The sequence below is a fragment of the Callospermophilus lateralis genome, chromosome 8, assembly GCF_048772815.1.
Source record: "Callospermophilus lateralis isolate mCalLat2 chromosome 8, mCalLat2.hap1, whole genome shotgun sequence".
Classification (NCBI taxonomy): Eukaryota; Metazoa; Chordata; class Mammalia; order Rodentia; family Sciuridae; genus Callospermophilus; species Callospermophilus lateralis.
In genome coordinates, this window is record NC_135312.1 from 114,884,425 (window position 1) to 114,905,375 (window position 20,951).

The 20,951-nt window shown below is 33.2% G+C and overlaps 1 protein-coding gene across 6 annotated transcripts in view; it reads left to right on the plus strand.

The window, feature by feature from the left end:
• Lrba (LPS responsive beige-like anchor protein) overlaps nucleotides 1–20,951 on the plus strand; it is a 719,595-nt gene that overhangs the window by 119,090 nt on the left and 579,554 nt on the right. For all 6 annotated transcript variants that reach the window (XM_076865289.2, XM_076865291.2, XM_076865292.2 and 3 more), the window contains exons 12-17: nucleotides 805–913; nucleotides 1,242–1,394; nucleotides 7,956–8,124; nucleotides 10,461–10,540; nucleotides 12,486–12,548; nucleotides 14,775–14,872. In XM_076865289.2, coding sequence (XP_076721404.2) covers nucleotides 805–913; nucleotides 1,242–1,394; nucleotides 7,956–8,124; nucleotides 10,461–10,540; nucleotides 12,486–12,548; nucleotides 14,775–14,872 — 672 coding nt within the window. The remainder of the gene's footprint in view (nucleotides 1–804; nucleotides 914–1,241; nucleotides 1,395–7,955; nucleotides 8,125–10,460; nucleotides 10,541–12,485; nucleotides 12,549–14,774; nucleotides 14,873–20,951) is intronic.

Below are 20,951 nucleotides of genomic sequence, written 5' to 3' on the forward strand. Positions count from 1 at the left end.
GAACCCAGGTGTGCTTTACCACCAAGCCACATCCACAGCCCTTTTTTATATTTTATTTAGAGACAGGGTCTCACTGAGTTGCTTAGCACCTTGCTTTTGCTGAGGCTGGCTTTGACTCTAGATCCTCCTATCTCAGTCTCCCCAGCCATTGGTATTATAGGCATGTGCCACTGCGCCCGGCCCCAGCCAATTTTTATATTTTATTAGAGGCGGGGTCTCACTGAGTTGCTTAGCCCTTGCTAAGTTGCTGAGGATGGGTTTGAACATATGATCCTCCTGCCTCAGCCTCTCGAGTCGCTGGGTTGACAGGTGTGTGTCACTGAGCCCAGGTTCTAAGTGTATTCTTTAAGTCCTTAATATACTTTGTACTTTTATTAGCCAGTTCTATTACTTGTTTTGTGCTTTGTTCATTTTTCTCTATATAATGTGTACTTGCATATTGTTTCTAAGTCATTCATTTATTAATGTGTATGACAAAATATATGAAATAGGTATTTGAGTAGATCCTAATTATACATTGAAAATTTAAATTTAGTTCTGCAATAATCTTGGAGGCTGTTTTGGTAGAATGACAATTTCTTTGAAATTGAGATTTTTATTGGGGTGTGTGTGTGTGGGTGGTGTTGGGGATTGAATCCAGGTTTAAGTATACTAGGCGGGAGCTCGTGTTGATGAGCTGTATCCCTGGCCCTGATACAGAGAATATTTTATTGAGATAAATAGAAGGCTACATATATCTAATGTAATTTTTTAAATAGAATATGGTTTTTCAAATGGTTGCCTTTTTTTTTTTTTTAATTCTAGTTCAACCCTGTTGGCTTTCATAATGGAGCTATTGAAGAACTCGATTGCTATGCAGGAGCAGATGCTTGCCTGTAAAGGCTTCTTGGTAATAGGATATAGTCTTGAAAAGGTAAATAAGAAATATTTTTTTACCATTTGGATTCTTTATTTGCGGTTCATGTACTTGTTCCCTAAGTGATTAAGAAATCCCTGTCGACAAACATGTCTCCTTGGTTAACAAAAAATTAATTAAATTAAAATAACATTTTGTTGTTTTACCTTGTCTCTGTTCTTGTCTTAAAGAAGTATGGTAGGGAGCCTCATACCCTCTTTGACTTTGAGCATACATTTGTGGGCCAATTTTTTTTTTTTTTGTGTATGTGTGTGTGTTGATAGCCTGTAATTTACTTACCTTGCTTGAATTAGTAGTGTGACCTTTAAACTACTTTTCTTTGCAGTCTTCCAAATCCCATGTCAGCAGAGCAGTACTTGAACTTTGCCTTGCATTTTCAAAATATTTGAGCAATCTTCAGAATGGGATGCCCTTACTGAAGCAATTGTGTGATCACATTCTTCTTAACCCTGCCATATGGATTCATACCCCAGCCAAGGTGACAGATACATTGATTTTGTTTTACTATCTTTGCTAAGGTTTTGTGCTTGAGGAGAATGATAATTATGAGGTTATTCTTTTTTTCCTTTCACATAATAATATGTAAGATTCAGTGGTTTGCCTTTTTTGACTAAGTGTGCTTTTTTTGCTTTTCAGGAAAATTTGGAAGTCAGTGTGTTTCCCCTTCTTCTCTCTCTTCCTTTTTGAAAATGAATGTTATTATATTTCAAAATTGAGCTATGATCTTTATTTTTTATTTTTATATTTATTTATTTATTTTTTATATATGACAGCAGAATGTATTACAATTCTTATTACATATATAGAGCACAATTTTCCATATCTCTGGTTGTATACATAATATATTCACACCAATTCGAATCTTCATCCCTGTATTTTGGATAATAATAATCATCACATTCCACAATTATTTTAAAATAAAGTTTTATTTAAGAGAGATTTTGTTTATTAAATATGTCAAATTTAGACAATTCTGATGTAAGTATTTAGCTCTGTTCTATTGCAAATATATACACATGTATATATAACATGTACATATATACATGTATATATATGTGTGGTGTGTGTGTATGTGTGTGTGTACACATACAGAGAAAGAGAGAGAGAGAGAGATATTTCCATTCTTTAACAGTTTACCCTGTTCTCACTCTTTGTATCTCCTTATATACTTTTGCATTTTACCAATGTAATGAACTCTGTGTTTCATTTTTTGCAGGGTGGGATACTGCATATTTAACCCAGGGGTGCTTTACCATTGAGCTACATCCCCAGCCTTTTTTGTTTTTTATTTGGAGATAGCATCTCACTGAGTTGTTTAGGGCCTCATTGAATTGGTGAGGCTGGTTTTGAACTTTCGATACTACTGCCTCAGACTCCTGAGCTGCTGGGATTATAGGGTGTGACACCATGCCCAGCTCTTCATTTCATTCTTATTGGTGCAGCTGAAATGTCACTCTTTCCTTGGAGGTGGGATATACTAGTCTCTCTCATTTAAATTTCATATTAATTCAGATGATAAAGACATGTTTATTTGTACCTACATTGTATTTTTAGCACTTTAATAGCAAACCAATTACTTCTATGTGAATATAAATGAATTTGTGGTAAAGTCTGGGAAAAGTCTTTATTAAATTCTGATGGATGTATTAAATCATCCTAAAAATTTAGTAGTGGTAGTTTCAAGCAAACTTGACAAAGGAAAATTTTCATTAAATTGCCTAATTATATCCATAATTTTTGTTAAAAGTCATGTTATTTCAAACCCTTTATTTTCTTCTCTCCTCCTCCTCCTTTTCGTCCAATTGCAGTATCTATCATTGTTTAGGTTGGAATAGCACATACTTATTCTAGTTGTCAGAAAAAAATGTATGAATACTTTCTTGCTTTTCTGGAATTAAATAATATCTTAATTTCTGCTGGTCTTTTCAAATGTTAAAGAGAAAAGCAGCTGCTGACTCAGATTGCCATTTGGAAATAATCAGAGGAGGCAGCTGGAGGTTGTAGCTTTTTATCTCCAGGTTAAATTTGACCTCTTTCGCTTTTCATGACCTTCAGTCTTATTTCTTTTCAAGGATTGTTTCAAGTTACTTTTTCAGCCTTTTACTAGACACTTTTTTGTCTTACTAACCAGCATATTTGTAAGGTATCATGTCTCTTTTGAAGTGGTCAGAAGGCCTCTTATTAGATACTTACTTGTAGGGGAATATTTTTTAAGATCATTGCATGATTTTTTTAGATTTATAATATTACATTCAGTTTCTTGCCTTCTACTTTTTAATAACTTTTCCTAATTTCCTTTTTAGAATTTGTGAGATTGATAATAAACTTACTTCTGTTTCAGCCATCTGCTTTGTATATCCATGAGGGATTTCATTTTTCTTTTACTTTACTATAAAGTTAATTATAACAAAGGGCAGATCCAAATTTTGTTGGACTAGAAAGTCATATAGTTTGTCATGGTGGGAGTGAGCTCCTTCAGAAAAAAGAATACAATAGAGTGCATACTACTCTTAGGATCTTAGAAGGAACATGCATTGATGAGTGGTTGAAAGTTTAAGCTTCATTAGCTTCAGAGTAAATCTATCTCTGGTTACTTAAGTCAAAGGTATGGCTGTATGAATGAAACTTTGTTTTTGGAAAAGGAAACAGTAATTCATAATTTTCATTTATTTTAGATCTGCTCAGAGAAAAAGATTTTAATGACCTAACAGGAAATATGAATTTTCTTATCTATAATGGTCCTTTGTTTACTCAACAAGTATTTGTTGAGTGACTGCTTCTTTCTGGGTGGAGTGGAGAACAAGATAGACCTGATTTTTACCTTCATAGAATTCAGATCTATGGAGAAAGATTGAGTTACCTAGTTTATATGCTTATTGGATTCTATAATGAGTGAATGAGGGAAGGTTTATTCATAATTAGCTAATGGTCTTTAATCTTAGGGTCTTCATTCATCTGTGCTGTTACTAAATCCTATTCATTTTTCTTTTACTATAGTATAATTCTTAGTAAACTTTCTCTAGTTTTCTATTTGACTGATTATAATCACGTATCTGCCAGAATTCCTGTGTGTTTCTATTTCATTTTTATTCTTTGTTCTTTTTTTTTTTTGAAATTGAAAATATGAATGTAACTTTTATTTTATCTACTTAGGAAAATTAACTTGAGAAAGAAATGCTAACCCTTGAAATGTGAGTCAGTTACATATACAGAGGTTCATTTGTAAAGCAATACTTTTTGAATATTATTTGATTATTTGACAAGATTATCTTCCTGTAATCTAAAGTATTATCACTATATCTGTAAATAGCTTGTATTATGTCCAATTTTTCGAGAAGTACCAGTTATTGTTCTCTTCACAGCTACTTATGCTTCTGACGTTTAATGCATGCATTCACATTATGAATCAACTACTCATCTAAACTGGTTCTCTCCCAGTACTCCCTTTTAGTGATTAGTACTGCCTTAGCATTTATGTTGTTTATTAAAACAGACATAATTACATAATATATAGTGAAATACATATATCAATATTTTTCATTAAGGTTTTCTCCATTTTCCCTTTGCTCTCTCTAATCTTTTTTTTTTATTGTTGGTTGTTCAAAACATTACATATTTCTTGATATATCATATTTCACACTTTGATTCAAGTGGGTTATGAACTCCCATTTTTACCCCGTATACAAATTGCAGAATCACATCAGTTACACTTCCATTGATTTATATATTGCCATACTAGTGTCTGTTGTATTCTGCTGCCTTTCCTATCCTTTACTATCCTCCTCCTCTCCCCTCCCCTCCCCTCTTCTCTCTCTACCCCCTCTACTGCAGTTCATATCTCCCCCTTGTATTATTTTTCCCTTTCCCCTCGCTACCTCTTGTATGTAATTTTGTATAACCCTGAGGGTCTCCTTCCATTTCCATGCAATTTCCCTTCTCCCTCCCTTTCCCTCCCACCTCTCATCCCTGTTTAATGTTAATCTTCTTATTCTTTGTTCTTTTTATTAGTTTTAAAAAAAGTTTTTAGTAAATGTTTCTTTCCTGTATGTTCTTTATTTTTTAGTTGTAGATGTACACAGTACCTTAATTTTATTTATTTATTTTTATGTAGTGCTGAGGATCTAACCCAGTGCCTCACATATGCTAGGCAAGTGCTCTACCACTGAGCCAGAACCGGAGCCCCATCCTCTATGTTCTTAACATACCATACTCATCAGATCATTTCTTGGCTTCAAAGCTGTGAATGGTTTCCCATTATCTTCAGAATGTAGTCCCTTATCTAGCTCTAACCCTTCTTAACAGTTATCTTCTCTAGATATTTTAGTTTAGAAGCTCAGATCTTGACTGCTAAAAGACTCAATTGGGGGTAGGTTTTTTTTTAAAATTTGTTGTTTAGTACACATTAACCTTTCTTTTATTTTTATATGATGCCAAAAATTGAACCCAATGCCTCACACATGCTAGGCGTGCACTCTACTGCTGAGCCACAACCCCAACTCTGGAGAGGTTTTTGAAAACAAAAACAGAAGCAGAATCCCACTCCCTTCACCCTAGATTTTTATTTCATTAGTCTGATGTATGCTTCAGAAATCAATATTTTAAAAAAATGTTTTCTAATTCTTATAATGTGCAGTTAGGTTTGAGAACCACTGTTCTAGATTTAGGGAATACTTTTATTTCAACTACTATTTTCCTTATTTACAATTTCTTCTTTTCTGTCTGCCTGTCTTACTCCTTATCTTCGAAGCCTGCTACTCAATTGGTGAAGCTTTTCCTCACTATTTCAACTTACCCATAATAGTTCCTCTGGCCTCTGCATTTGTAGTATTTAAAGCTTATTCTCTAATTAGGTCATGACCATTTTTTAAAAAAATATTTTTTTAGTTGTAGATGGACACAATACCTTTTCATTTTATTTACCTTTTCATTTTATTTATGTGGTGCTGAGGATTGAACCCAGGGCCTCACACATTCGAGACAAGTGCTCTACCCCTGAGCCATAGCCACAGCCCTCATGATCATTTTTTGTTTCTACAGATGTATTTATTGTCTCTGATTTTTTGCGTACGTTTATGTGTAATTTTCATCTCAAGTGTATTTCAGCTACTGAGGGCCAGTGTATGTGCCATTGTATACCAGTAAGTCAGCGCTGTGTGTATGTAGTTGTAAATGTTTGCTGAATGACTGAAATCAAGTGGTTACGAATTTGAACTATGTCATAGGAAATTTTACATTGCTTCATGGACAAATAGATAGGACCTATCCATTTAAATAGCAGTAGCTACATAAAAAAACATTACCCTTCAGAAATCATTGAATCTTAGTATATGTATAGTTTTCTTAACTATAGTGGTCTTCTCAGCTCCTCTTTTAAATGATTCAGATTCTGTCACATTTTACCATTACTAATTGATTCTTAAATTCATTTGACCTTGATTGTTTATTTGTAGGATATCTGAAATATAGGTACCTAATTTTCACTCTCCGAAGAAATCCCCAAGGGGACACTGAAGTATCTTGCAGGGTTGAAAATGAAAATGCCTTCACTGTCCAGGAAGATAATATAACAAATGTTCCATTGTAAATGATCAGGAGTGATTTGGTCTGTGGCCAAGGGTAGAGTGTTTGTGTGTGTGTGTGTGTGTATATACATACATATATATATATTACTTAAAGTTATTCAGTTTATAAAATGCATTCACTAGCAATAAAATGAGAAATTCATGATTTCAAGATGAGAGTAGAAAAAAAAAGCAGTCCTGATTTTGTGCTGCAGTAAGTACTGGAGTATAGCTTTGGTGAATTTTAGAGGCACAATTTTACTGGACTTTTGTATTAAGGTGATCTATGTAATAATGGAAAGCACTTAATCCTTTTTCTGATATAGGAAGAACTTATTTTGAATCTAATATAAACATGTAAGTTCTTATGTATTTAGTCTATTTATGAGACCAAAGAATCCTTTCCTGAGAGAAATGATATACATGTATAAGAATTGGAATTTTATGATGAAAATACTAGATTTAAATGTTGTGGTAATGAAATATCATAACAGAATTCTATTTTTCTAATAAATATTTCTCAAGATAAGCTCTCAATTTTTTTTTTTTTTTTTTTTTTTTGTACTGGGGATTGAACCCAGAAGTGCTTAAACACTGAGCTATATCATCCCTGGCTTTTATGAAAAAATATTTTATTTAGAGACAGGGTCTTGCTGAGTTGCTTAGGACCTTGCTGAATTGCTGAGGCTGGCTTTGAACTTGTGATCCTCCTGTCCCCAGACTCCTGAGCTGCTGGGATTATAGGTGTGTGCCCACTGTGCCTAGATAAATTTTTTTTTCTGTGGATTCTTGCTTTTGCTTTTGATTATTCCTGTTTTTTTTCCTTTTGAGTTACTACTGTTTTTTTTTCCTTTGAGTTGTTATAACTTCTAATTTTCTGAAGAAAATTTTAGCCTTTTAAAACAACTGTGTGCTGGGTGTGGTGGGGCACGCTTATAATCCTCAGGCTCTGGAGCCTGAGGCAGAAGGATCTCAAGTTCAAAGCCAGTCTCAGCAAAAGCAAGGCACTAAGCAACTCAGTGAGAACCCTGTCTTGAAGTAAAATAAACAATTGGGCTGGTGATGTGGCTCAGTGGTCAAGTTTCCCTGAGTTCAATCCCCCATAACCCCTACTGCAACCCCTTCCTCCAATAAAAACCCAACAACTGTGCACATTACAGGTAGTTGGTTTATTATAAAGAAGTTACTCAGGCTCATGAATAATTGCTGATTGCTAAATGGCAAAATTATTTCCATGGAATAGTGTTGTACAATTTGATATAATGGAGGTATTTACTTTATAATGCTACTGTAAAAATAGAAATTACTGGTTTGATTTTGTGAGGTGTATGTATGCTTGTGTCTCAGTGTGGAGTGTTATCTGTCCTGAGGATTATCATCAAGCTCAGTATCTTACTTTTTGGAACAAGTGTTACTGGAAATGGGATAAAATGCTGATGGGTTTCTTTGATTTAAGTTTTTAATTTTTTACTTTGTAGGTTCAGCTGATGCTCTATACTTATTTGTCCACTGAATTCATTGGTACAGTCAACATATATAATACGATTCGCAGAGTTGGTACAGTGCTTCTCATCATGCACACACTGAAGTACTACTATTGGGCAGTGAATCCCCAAGACCGAAGTGGTATCACCCCCAAAGGATTAGGTATATCCTCCTTGCCTATGTGTTATCCCAATAGCAAATCAGGATGTTTGATAGTATCATATTATTGTGCAGTTTTTATAAACCATTATGGCAAAATTTTATTTTAATCTTATAGATAATCTTAATAGTTTGTTTCCTGTGTTTGCCACAAGTTGATAACTTGCTCTTTATATGGAAGAACAGTGCTTGTGCCCATATAAATTGTTTGGGTAGCAGATATGACTAAAATATTTATAGTGCACTGCAAATAAGAAGAAATTTCTTAGTTTGTTGCTGGTATTGGTGCTGAGATTCATTGAAAACAGTGTTTTGGGGAGATGGATATTTCTTAAAGAAGTAGGGGTCATATGCTTCTAATAGAGATAATGAATTTATTATAAAATCACAGTAATGTTTTTCTTATTAGTCAGGACTGACTCAATGAAAGGTTAATATTCATTCATCATGTCAGCAGTTTATGGAAGGGGGGAAAATAGAACTTGAACTTTTGCAAAATCTTCAAATTGGCTATGTAAAAAACGAGTTTTTCAGCTGATGTCATGTGACTGTTTGAGGTACAAATTGATGCCAATGTCCAGAATTTGCCTCTCTACTAGTTTTTCTTCTGTGTTGGCTATTTTAGCATATTTTTTCCCTTTATAGTGGCCAGCAGCAGTCTGTCTTCACATCTTTCCAGCTTTAATTGCAACAGAACAATCTGCCTATATCCAGTATTTTCAACAAAAGTCTCTTTCAGTATCTTTGCAACTTGGTGGTTCTGACTGCAGCATGTTCCCATATCTGTGGTAGTTATTGTACTGATGGCCCAGAACACTTTTTTGGAGAGTAAGAATGGGTTCAGTCCCTTGATGAAATTGAAGGGCTGTGGTTTGAAATCAGGAAATAGATGCTGAGGAGCCAAACAAGATATGTTCTCATCTTAGTCAAAGGCTATTTAAATATACAAAGACACATTTCATATTTATATAGTACTTTTTAAGTCACCTTCAAAATAAACTCAGTTTTCTTTTTCTTTTTTTTGAAAAAGAAAATTGGATCTTTACTTTAGAAAGCTGTGAGGACATAAAAAGTTATATGACTTGTTTAAGCTGGCAAGCGTGTGGCAGATGTAAAGCCAAGTCAGAATTTCCTGGTGATGGTTTAATGTTGCTCTGGATGTATTATGTCTTGTCCTGGGTGCTGGCTTTATATTCTGACCTTCATTTTATAACTAACTAGTGACTGGGAAACTCTCATTCTTCACATGAGAGACCTGAATAGACTTCTTGATTCTATTCTAAATCTTTAGCCTGTTCTTTGTCTAGGAATTATCACGTGGAACACATTTTAAACAATTTTCTTCCTATTTTAATTGATCTGTTTAAGGCCGTGGTGGTCCTGTGCCTTGGTGGTCTAGTAACTAGCTAGCTGTAAATAGTGATGGGAGGTGTGGATTGTAGAATATATGAGGCAAACAGGTACGAAACTTACGATCTTAGAACAATGGGTATTTGGTTTCAAAAGTTTTTTACTTGAGAATTATATGTTTGAGACATGAAAATTGACTTAATGTGAGCCATGTGTTACAAAGAACTTTTCTAAGCAGAGACCGAGATGTCAGAGGTAGTCAGCATAATATTTCCCTTCTTCATGAACAATGCTGTGTGGTGAGGCATGTTTCTTTTTGAGATTTTTTTGTAATAGCTATAAGAGAAAAAGTTGTTTTCATTTTGAATTCACATATATTATTAATTTTCAAAGTTTAGATTTTCCTTTTTTTAACTTGTTACCTTATTAACACCTTCAGAGTCTTTTAAAATGAAAGTGTACATTATTACTGAACACAAATTTCATTTGTCACTTCATTTTTATGTTTTTGAAATCTTTTGATCTGCTTAAAGTAGAGACTTTTTTATTGTAGTTTCAGCACAATCTGTTTTGTGCACTTGTAGTATTGTGTGTACAATTGCGTGTGGGATTGAATGCTTGTCTTTTTCTTTTGAGGGGCATAGAAGGGGAAGTCACTCTATTTTTTTTTTTTTTTTTGGTATCAGGGATTGAACTCAGGAGCACTTGACCACTGAGCCACATCCCCAGCTCTATTTTGTATTTTATTTAGAGGCAGGGTCTCACTGAGTTATTTAGCACCTCACTTTTGAGGAGGCTGGCTTTGAACTTGTGATCCTCCTGCCTCAGCTTCCCCAGCTGCTGGGATTACAGATGTGTGCTACCGCACCTGGCTGGGAGATCACTCTTTAGAAAATTTTTATGTTTCTTGTAAGTAAATGGAAAAGCTATTGGGAATGAGAATTTAATATTTAGATACTAAATATGCGTATCTTGTTTCTTTTTAATAGATGGACCACGACCTAATCAAAAAGAAATACTTTCTCTACGAGCATTCTTGTTGATGTTCATTAAGCAATTAGTCATGAAGGTGAGTTCATATTTCTTATCCTGTAGCATACTATGTATTGTAGCTGATCATTTCACATAAAATATAGGCTTGGTTTTTCTTTGTTAGTGAAATTAGACATTGAAATAATCTTTGAATGATGTTTGTTTCCTTTTTAAAAATTTTGTTTCTGTTGGGACACATCTGAACATAAGTTACTGCACAATTGTAGATTGATTATTGTAGTATATGTTATAAAATCTGTATGAGATCTCAAGTGTTCTCATTCTTTCATTCAGCAAATATATACCGAGTTTCTGTTAAATACCAGGTACTCATCTTGACACTGGCCATATGATAACCAGCAAAGCTTCTAAAGGAGGTTTCATTTCTAGGGCCTTCTTGTACTGACAATCAGATTTTTAGAGTTAGTGCTCTTGTATAAATGTACCAGATAGAAGTTTTGGCCGTTAGAATTGATTACATTTTGTTTCTCTTCATTTTATTATAGGTAAAGTAAATTTTAATAATAATTTTAAAGAAGGCATTTGCTTTTATAGGGTAGCAACATGTAATTTTTTTGTTACTTATATTTTATGTAGAATTTTCTTACATAATTTTATTTCTTTTTTATATTATATACTATATTCTAATATATTCATATTAAATATTATGTTAAAACATGTATTATGTTAGAATATAAATTATAATAAATATTTATGTATACTATATTAGAATATGTTCTGTATTCTAATATACATATATTCTATATTTTTTAATTTATTTGTTCTAATTAGTTATACATGACAGCAGAATGCATTTCGATTAATTGTACAAATATGGAGCACAATTATTCTTTTCTCTGGTTGTACACAATGTAGAGTCGTACCATATGTGCAGTCATACCTGCACCGAGGGTAGTGATGCCCATCTCATTTTGCCATCTTTCCTGCTCCATTCCACCTCCCCTTCTCTATCCCCTTTGTCCAAAGTTCCTCCATTCTTCCCACGATGGCCCCCAACCCCCTCCCCCCACCTCCAATCATGGATTAATGTCTACTTATCAGAGAGAACATTTGGTCTTTGTCTTTTTTGGCTTATTTTGTTTAGCATGATATTCTCCAACTTCATCCATTTATCTGCAAATGCCATAATTTTATTCTCTTTTAATGCTGAGTAACATTCCATTTTGTATATATAACACAGTTTCTTTATTCATTCATCTGTTGAAGAGCATCTAGGTTGGTTCCACAGTTTAGCTAATATGAATTGAGTAGTTGTATACATTGATGTGGGTGTGTCACTATAGTATGCTGATTTTAAGTCCTTTAGGTATAGGGTCAAATGGTGGTTCCATTGCAAATTTTCTAAGGAATATGTTCTATATTCTTATACATACATATTCAATATTTTTTATTAGCTGCTAGATAAAATTTTGACAAGTGAACCTGTGAGTGTGTGTGTATGTGTATTTGAGATTGCAGCTTTGTTTTACAATTAAAATATTGATAAAGAATGTTGAAAATTTTCATACTGAGCTCATATTTAAAAGTTCAGTGTTCTCAAGCAAAATTACTCTTCATATTTTAGGTACTTGACCATTTATCTTAGTTATACTCTTTACTCCAAATTTAATTTTAAGTAGAAAATTTGTCTTTATTTAGAGGAGTGGTAGGTGTGGATAATTACTGTAACATCATAACTTTATTAGTTTTGGCTATTTTATAGGATTCTGTAGCTTTACCAAAGAGGCTTTCATATATGGTGTTGAAAACATATATTGATGTCAGATTTCATTTGATTTCTACACAGTCTTGAAGATTGAATTATGCTTTCTGAAATTTTTATTTTGAATATAGATTCTATATTACAGTACCTTTTGCCTTTAAAACAGTTGACAAACTTGACAAATATCTATGTGTGTAGTTTCCCTTTTAAAAGTAGTTTTTATATGTAAGCATCAGATACTTATATTATTTTTCTGAAGGATTCTGGAGTGAAAGAAGATGAACTGCAGGCCATCCTTAATTACCTACTGACAATGCATGAGGTAATATTTTAATTTTATATTTTGGAATCTTATTTTCTGAAGCTTCATTATGATCTTTTTAAAGGGTAAAAACAGTAAGTCTTCATTGGTCATATAATTGTAATGGGAAGTAAGGGTGTCTATTTAGGAATTAAATTCTAGCAACTTTTATTTAAATCATTTCTTACCACAGGATGGCTCTGAGAATAATCATGAAAGGCTTTAAAAAGTGTTATGGCTGGGGTTGTGGCTCAGTGGTGGAGCACTCGCCTAGGGTGTGTGAGGCCCTGGGTTTAATCCTCAGTACCACATATAAATAAATAAAATAAAGGTATTGTGTCCAGCTTCAACTAAAAAAAAATGTACATATATATATAAAAAAAGTGTTACACTTAGATTTCTTTGTGTTAAATCAAGGTATGAAAAACTAAAAGTTTAGAAATGGATGGAATTATTATGTTTTTATTTTAAATGATAATTTAAAATTCTTACCTTGTGAATTAATAAATATACTTTTAAAATTATTAATAATTGAAAGGTAATGGTCTGACCTATGTTTGTTAATAATGGCTTAAACCAGGTGCAGTGTCACATGCCTGTAATCCTAGCAGCTTGGGAGCCTGAGGCAGGAGGATTTCAAGTTCAAAGCCAGCCTCAGCAACTTAGCAAGGCCTTAAGCAACTCAGTGAGACCCTGTCTCTAAATAAAATGCAAAAAAGGATTGGAGATGTGGCTCAGTGGTTAATTGCCCCCATTAAAAAAAATGGCTTAAATTTCTTAATTGGATCATATTTGGTTCAAAATCATTAATGATTATATTTTTTTCCCTTGAGTACCATGTTGTATTATGTTTTTAGATTTTCCTGACCAGAAATAATAGTTGACAAGTTTTCTATTGAAATTCCTGTTATTATATGTGATTTTTTCTTTTATCATTAAATGGAACACATAGAGGAATTCATAAGAGATAATTGGAAATCACAATGGTCCTTTATTTTCTCTGTGTCTTAATTTTGGGATCTTTCAGGTCTTCTAAATAATATTTTTCCTGAGGCTCAGTGCCCCAGCTCTAGATTATCTACTTAACTTACCAAAAATAGTAGCTTTTATAGCAAAAATTCAAAAGCACTAAAGGAAAAATTAAAGTCAAGACAACCAAATGAATGAACCTGTGATAGCGGCTCCCCTGCCTCCTTTTTTCCTTTGGGTCAGTATTCCCTATGTATACTTAATGGAATATCCAACAAAGGCTGTGAAGGATTTTCATGAAGATTTTTTTGGAGTTCAGAACTCACATGTGCTCCTGTGCTGATATTCTATAAATATTACCAAATTTTAATTTGTGTAGTAGTATGTTGACTCAGTAATGAACATTTAGGGCCATCTTAATCTTTAATACTGACAACAGATAATATATAAGAACAACCCAGGATTGGGGTTGTGATTCAGTGGTAGAGCACTTGATTGGCATGTGTGAAGCACTGAGTTTGATCCTCATTACCACATACAAATAAATATATAAAATAAAGGTATTGTGTCCATCTATAACTAAAAATTATTAAAACAAAAAAAGAGCTATCCAGTCAACATTTTCCAAAAAATATTCTTTTAGAGCTATTTTCTTAAGATACATGGTGAACAAAGTATTCTAGGTTAAATAAGTTTAGGAAATAATTTATAACCTTTTTCCCCTAACACTATCACCAGATTCACATTTATTAGTATGTTAATGACTCTGATATGTATTTCTATAATAAAAAATACGACTTAGTTTCCTCTTTTCTCCCAGTTTTAGTGACATGTGAGCCTTCCTTGCGGGTAGGAGAAATCCACTAAGTTAGATCTACTATTTCTAGAGAATGTGCCTTTGGGAAATCTTGACTCATTATAAGAGATATTTTATTTCTCAGAGTAAGAAATTACATGACTATTTGATGATGTGTATTTTGATTTATACAGATGAAAGTACTTTAAGAACAATTTGGGAGCTGGGGTTGTGGCTTAGCGGTAGAGCGCTCATCTTGGTGGGACCCTGGGTTTGGTCCTCAGTACCATGTAAAAAATAAAATGAGTGAAATAAAGGTATTGTGTCCAACCATAAAATAAATATTTAAAAAAGAGAACAATTTGTGCAAAACAAGTATTATAGATATGTCTATTTTTATAAAGTTTAAATTTCTTCTGTTTTAGAAGTATTCATATATATTGCTTTTTCCTCATTTTTTTTACTTTTAAATTTCTAAATAGGATGACAATCTAATGGATGTCCTACAGCTGCTTGTTGCATTAATGTCAGAGCATCCTAACTCTATGATTCCTGCTTTTGATCAAAGGAATGGGTTACGGTAAGTGTTACTACAGCAATAGTCTTAATTAAAATAAGGGCTACTTTGGAAATACTGGAAAGATTCTTAAATATGAAAAGTAGTAAAAGTAGTATTTGACTTTACATTATTGTGAGAGTTAAGATATAAGACACATTTATTTCATTATTTTGCTTTTTAAATGAACCTTGGAGGCTCTATATTGAGTGACATTTTTTTGATACTGGGGATTCAACACAGTACTCTTGTATTTTTTATTTTGATGAGGCTCATCTCAAACTTTTCATCGTTCTATCTCAGCCTCCTGTGTCTCTGGGATTACAGGTATTTGCCACTATGCCCAACATTCTTTATTACTATTTGAGTAGTAAAGACAGATACATCATTTCACTATTTTCTACGTTGAGTACTATTGTAAGGTTGATGTCAGCAGGGTTATCTTTGGGTCCTAGAGCAGGAGTATACAATTGCTATTCAAGAGAAGCTCTCCCCTCCCTTTAAAATATTGCTTCTGTTGGGTGTGGTGAAGCAAGGCTGCAATTCCATCAACTCAGGAAGCTGAGGCAGGGGATTCGCAAGCTTGAGGTCAACCTCAGCAACTTAGTGATATCCAGTTTCAAAATGAAAAGCACAAAGCACTAGGCTGTAGCTCAATGGTAGAGCTTCCTGGGTTTCATCCCCAGAATTGTAGAACAAACAAATAAAATACACACACACAAAACACATACATACCCCTCTTCTGACTCCTAATTCCAAATCATATTGGTTTTTTGGGCTGCCATAACTGAATACAATAGATTGGGCTGCTTATACAATAAAAAACTTCTTATTTTTTATATTTGTACATTGGTAGATACTGGAAGTTCAACCTAAAGGTAATAGCAGGGTTGGTGTCTGGTGAGGGCTTTTCTCTTGGGCTGGACATTCTCTTTCTATGACTTTGCATGGCAGAGAGTGAGAGAGAATGAACTCTCTGGTATCTCTTATAAATATGCCAACATTATTGGATCAGGGTCCCATTTTAATGGCTTCATTTAACCTTAATTAATGCTTTAGGGGCCCCATTTTCAATTCAGCCACACTGAGGGTTCGTGCAGCCTTACCATATGAATTTTTGGGAACACAGACATGTAAAACATTTAATTCAAAATAACCACCACAGACAAAAGCAACATACCTTCCATTTACATATTGGGGAGTTTAAAAGATTTTTGTGACACAAAGTTTAATAGCTACTTTGTTAAATGATCAGCTAGAGTCACTAATCGTCTCATTATAATAAATTTCCCACATTAATCTTATCACATATCCTTTATTTGCTATTATAAGACAGAAATTACTATTATACTTAAGAAATGTATTTTTTAGAGTTTTCCAGAGAAACAGACCCAGTAGTGTGTGTGTGTGTGTGTGTGTGTGTGTGTGTGTGTGTAAGGGAGTTTCAGACAGAGAAATTTCAATGAACTAGGCTACAAGACTATGGAGGCTGAGAAGTCCAAAATCTTTAGAGGTAGGCTGTAGAGCCAAAGAAGAGTTGATGTTGCAATTTAGGTCCAAAAGCAGACGGACAGAATTTCTTTTTCCTCTAAAGGAAGTCACTTTTTTCCTATCCTATTTTCAAGACCTTCAAATCATTAGAAAAGGCCCACCACTTGTTATGGAGAATGCTTTACTCACAAATGATTTAAATGTTAATCTCACCCCCACCCCCAAAAATACCTTTACAAAAACATCTAGCATTAATTTTCAACCAAATATCTGGGTATCATGGACTAGCCCAATTGACCCATAAAATTAGTATAAGAGTAAAGGCATTTATTTACAGTGTGTCATTTATTTATAGTTTTGCCACAATCAGAAATTACTGTTTCTCCTCACAATTGTCTAATAATTTTTTTGAAATAGATCAAATTAACTGATAAACCAGCCCTAGTCACAAACAGAAAGATACTAAAGAGCCAAATAATTTAAAACAGAATTATAGATAAGAACCTATGAAAGAATTATATATATATGTATGTATGTATGTATATTGTTCAGCCATCTCAGATTTCAAAGCAAAATGATGTTAAATGTCCTCCAGGTTGCTCTTAAATTAAGAAAAACCTATACTTGACTGCTTGTTCTTAATTAGTCAGATGATTTTAATCTCATACCGTATCACTCTGTTTTTTCTCTGACCTGTATTGTGAGTTTATAAGTAGATATTGGCAAGGTTCCCCCACCCCCAAATCAAAGAATGTATTTACTAGACTTATGTGAAGGAAGAAAGCACATGGCTACCAAGCATTTGTAGATGTTCGATCTTAGGTTTGTGGTCCCTGTGACTGTTGGCTTTCAGTAGGCTTTGGAGTCTTATTCTGTATTTAAATAGGGTAAGTATTTGTATTTATCTAGCATTGCAAAGAATGGATATTTTTAATAAGCAGCTTGATTTTTAATGAGTTTGAAATCTTCTAAATAAAGATCAGAATTTTTTATTCTTAGTAATCATACTAACACAAAATAGACCGGTCTTATACTTATTAACTTGTTTCTTTGGTATTTCATATTTGTTAACTTAATTTCAGAATAATTAAAAGGTTTATTTGAAGATGTAGTTTTAAAAATTTTGGTGTCTATAATTTTATAGCTTATATTGTTAGTATTTGTGTGGTAGTGTCCAGTATTTTGTTAATTATTATAGGATCTTATTAATTTTTACTTTAAAATAATTTTAAGGCAGGAACATAGACATTTAATTATGTTATTGACATTCTTGACAATGAAAATTTGTACTATATAATTTTAGTCTTAGTGTGTGAACTCTTGGTTCACAGCCTCATATCAGACTTAGTTTCCCTAGGACTGAACATCTTCATTGTGGATAATTCCTTGTATCCTCACCTTTCAGTTTTTTTGTCAATATGTATATATATTTTTAGTTTTAGATGGACACAATACCTTTATTTTATTTGTTTTTATTTTTATGTGTGCTGGGGCTCGACCCAGTGCCTCATGCATGCTAGGCAAAGGCTTTGCCACTGAGCCACAACCCGGCCCCACCTTTTAGTTCTTAGTGCCTTAACTTTGGTGACACTTTCTGCCATTCTGTTTATCTATTCCTGTTTTAAAAATCTGTACCTTTTCAGCATTGCAATATTTCCACATCAAAAATGTTATGCTCAAGTGTCTTGCTTATTGATCCCACCCATCTGTTTCCTTCCATTTTTCTGATACCATTCTTTCCAATGCTCTTCAGGCTCCTAGAGACCTTTTGTCCCTTGATCTCACTATTATTATACTAGTCTGTCATTCTTCTATCCTTGTTTACTTCCTTCCTATCCTGGTTGACTGCTGGAACTAATTTCTAGTGAAAACTCCCTTCCACCATTGTCCTGTTACATCATCTCTTGAGAATCGTAATCAGTCTGTGTAGGGACCATCTCAGCTGGTAGAAGAAATCTTGTAGCCCATATATTAAAGTTGTTTTTAAAACTCAGTTGCACTTTTACCATTGTTAAACCTTCCTTTTATTTGTCCCTTTAGATAAGATTCCAGATTTTTACAGTTTTTCATTATTGTTCTCAGCAACAGTAGCTTTATCTACTTCATCAAAGCTATCAGAAGGGAATTATTTCAACTTCCATCTTCTTTTTTTAAAGGTGTACACCAGAGCCCATTCTTCCTGTTTTTTATTTTTATTTATTAATTCTTTTTTGTACCAGGGATTGAACCCAGGGGTCTTAACCACTGAGCCACACCCCCAGCCCTTTCTATTTTTTATTTTGAGACAGAGTCTTGCTAAGTTGCTTGGAGCCTCACTAAGTTGCTGAGGCTGGCTCTGAACTTTTGATCCTCCTGCCTCAGCCTCCTGAGTTGCTGGGATTACAGGCCTGCGCCACCAAGCCCAGCCTTCTTCCTGTTAATGACTGTCTTTCCACTGTTGCTTTTGATCATGTTTTTTTTGTATTTCTTATGTTGCCTTCTTTTGGTAACTTTTCCATAAAGGTCTATTTTAATAGATATGTTGGGGTGCAGCCACTCCGATTCTTTTAAATATTGACTATTGCTGCTTTCTTGCTACAGTGACAGCTGAGAGTGTGACAGAGATGATAAGGCTCACACAATATATTTACTATCTGATTAGTCACAGGGATGTTTCCTAACCCCTGTGTTAGTAAATGCTGATAGATTCCCCACACCCCTCCTCTCATTATATGTTATTTCAAGACTAGGTTAAGCTCTAGCAAAATGCATTTTTGTAACTGTGGGGTTTGGGTTAGTTTTGTGTTTTATAGACCTTAAAAATGTTGTTTTTTTTTTTTTGTAACATTTACTTGACACCATTTGTTACTGTAACAAAATTATTTGATTCAATGTATGCTTCACTTAGTTTGGCAGTATCATTTTGATTTTTATAGTATTAGTACAGCATAATTGACATGCAAACAACTGCATGTTTGAAATATATAATTTGTTAAATTTTAACATAATGTATAAACTATGAAACCACCACAATAAGGTAATGGCAAATCTGCCACTGCCAAAAGTTTCCTGGTGCCCTTTTGTAATTCTTTCCTTATAATGATCCCAAGTCAGATAGTGAGCTGCTTATTGTCACTGTAGTTTACATTGGATTTGTAGATTTTTGTATAAATGGAATCATGTAATATGCAATATTTGTCTTTCTCTTTCACTCACCATAAATTGTTTTGGGATCTATCAATATTGTTGAATATATCAATAGTTTATTCTTTTTTGTTACTGAATAGTATTCCATTACTTGTTATGTCCCACAAATTATTTAGCCATTCTTTTATGTGGACATTTATTTTTAGCTTCTGGTTCTTGAAAACAAGCCTCCTTTGAACATTCATGTAAAGTATTTGTGTGGATATATCCTTTTGTATATCTTGGATATGTATCATTATATCAGCATATAATGATAGGTATATTTTTAATTTTTAGGTAATCATTAAGCTGATTTCCAAATTTATAGTTATATTCCTCCAAGTAGCATGTGAGAATTTGCTCCCTTCATGTTCTCAGCAACACTTGGATGATCAGTCTTTAATTTTAAACATTCTAATAAGTTTGTGATAGTATCTAGTCTAGTTCTAATTTGCATTTCCTTAGTAACTAATAATGTCCAGCATCTTATCATTTGCTTGTTTGCCATTTGTATAGGTTTTTTGAGTGAAATGCCCAAATCTTTCCCTCATTTTTAAAATTGTGTTTTTTATTTTCTACTTTTGTGTTTAAGAATTTTCATATAGTCTGGGTATAAGTACTTTATCTGGTATGTACTTTGTAAATATTTTCTCCAGTCTGTGGTATATCTTTGTGCTCTTACCAGAGTCTTTCAAAGAGTGGTTAGTCTTAATTATAATAAAGTCCAAATTCTTTTATGGATTATTGTATTTGTGCCATATGTAAAAACTTTTTGCCCATGTCAAGTTTGGAAATACTTTCTTCTAAAAGTTTTATAGTTTCAGATTTAACATTTTAGTTTATGCATAATTTAATGTTAATTTTTGTATTTGATGAGAGACATGGATCAAGGTTGTTTTCTTTTTACATATGAATATTCAATTCTTCTGGAACCATTTGTTGAAGTGATTATCTTTTCTTCCCCAGATTACCTTCTTAGTTGAAAATTTCAGTTATTTTTACATTAATTATTTGTTTTTCTTGATGCTAAACCTAAACTGTTGTAATTACTGTAGGCATAAGGTTAGACAATGTGAGTTTTCATACTTTGTTCTTCTTTTACCAGTTGCATTTTCAGATGTGTTTTAGAATTGGCTTGTCAGTTTCTATAAAAGCTTGCTGGAAGTTTGTGATTACCTTGAATCTATAAATCAGAGGGAACAAATAATAACTTAATATTGATCCAATATTGATTCTGAATTATGAACTTTACATCTCTCTCCATTTAAGTCTTTGTTTTGAGCAGTTTAGTAGTTTTCAGTGAATAGTTTTAAAAATTAGTTTAGATTTCATATTTAGTATTTAGATTTCTTTGTCAGATTTATCTTTGAGTATTTAAGATTTCCTGATGCAATTGTGAATGATATTCTTAACATAAATTTTTGTTTATTCATTGCTACCACTTATA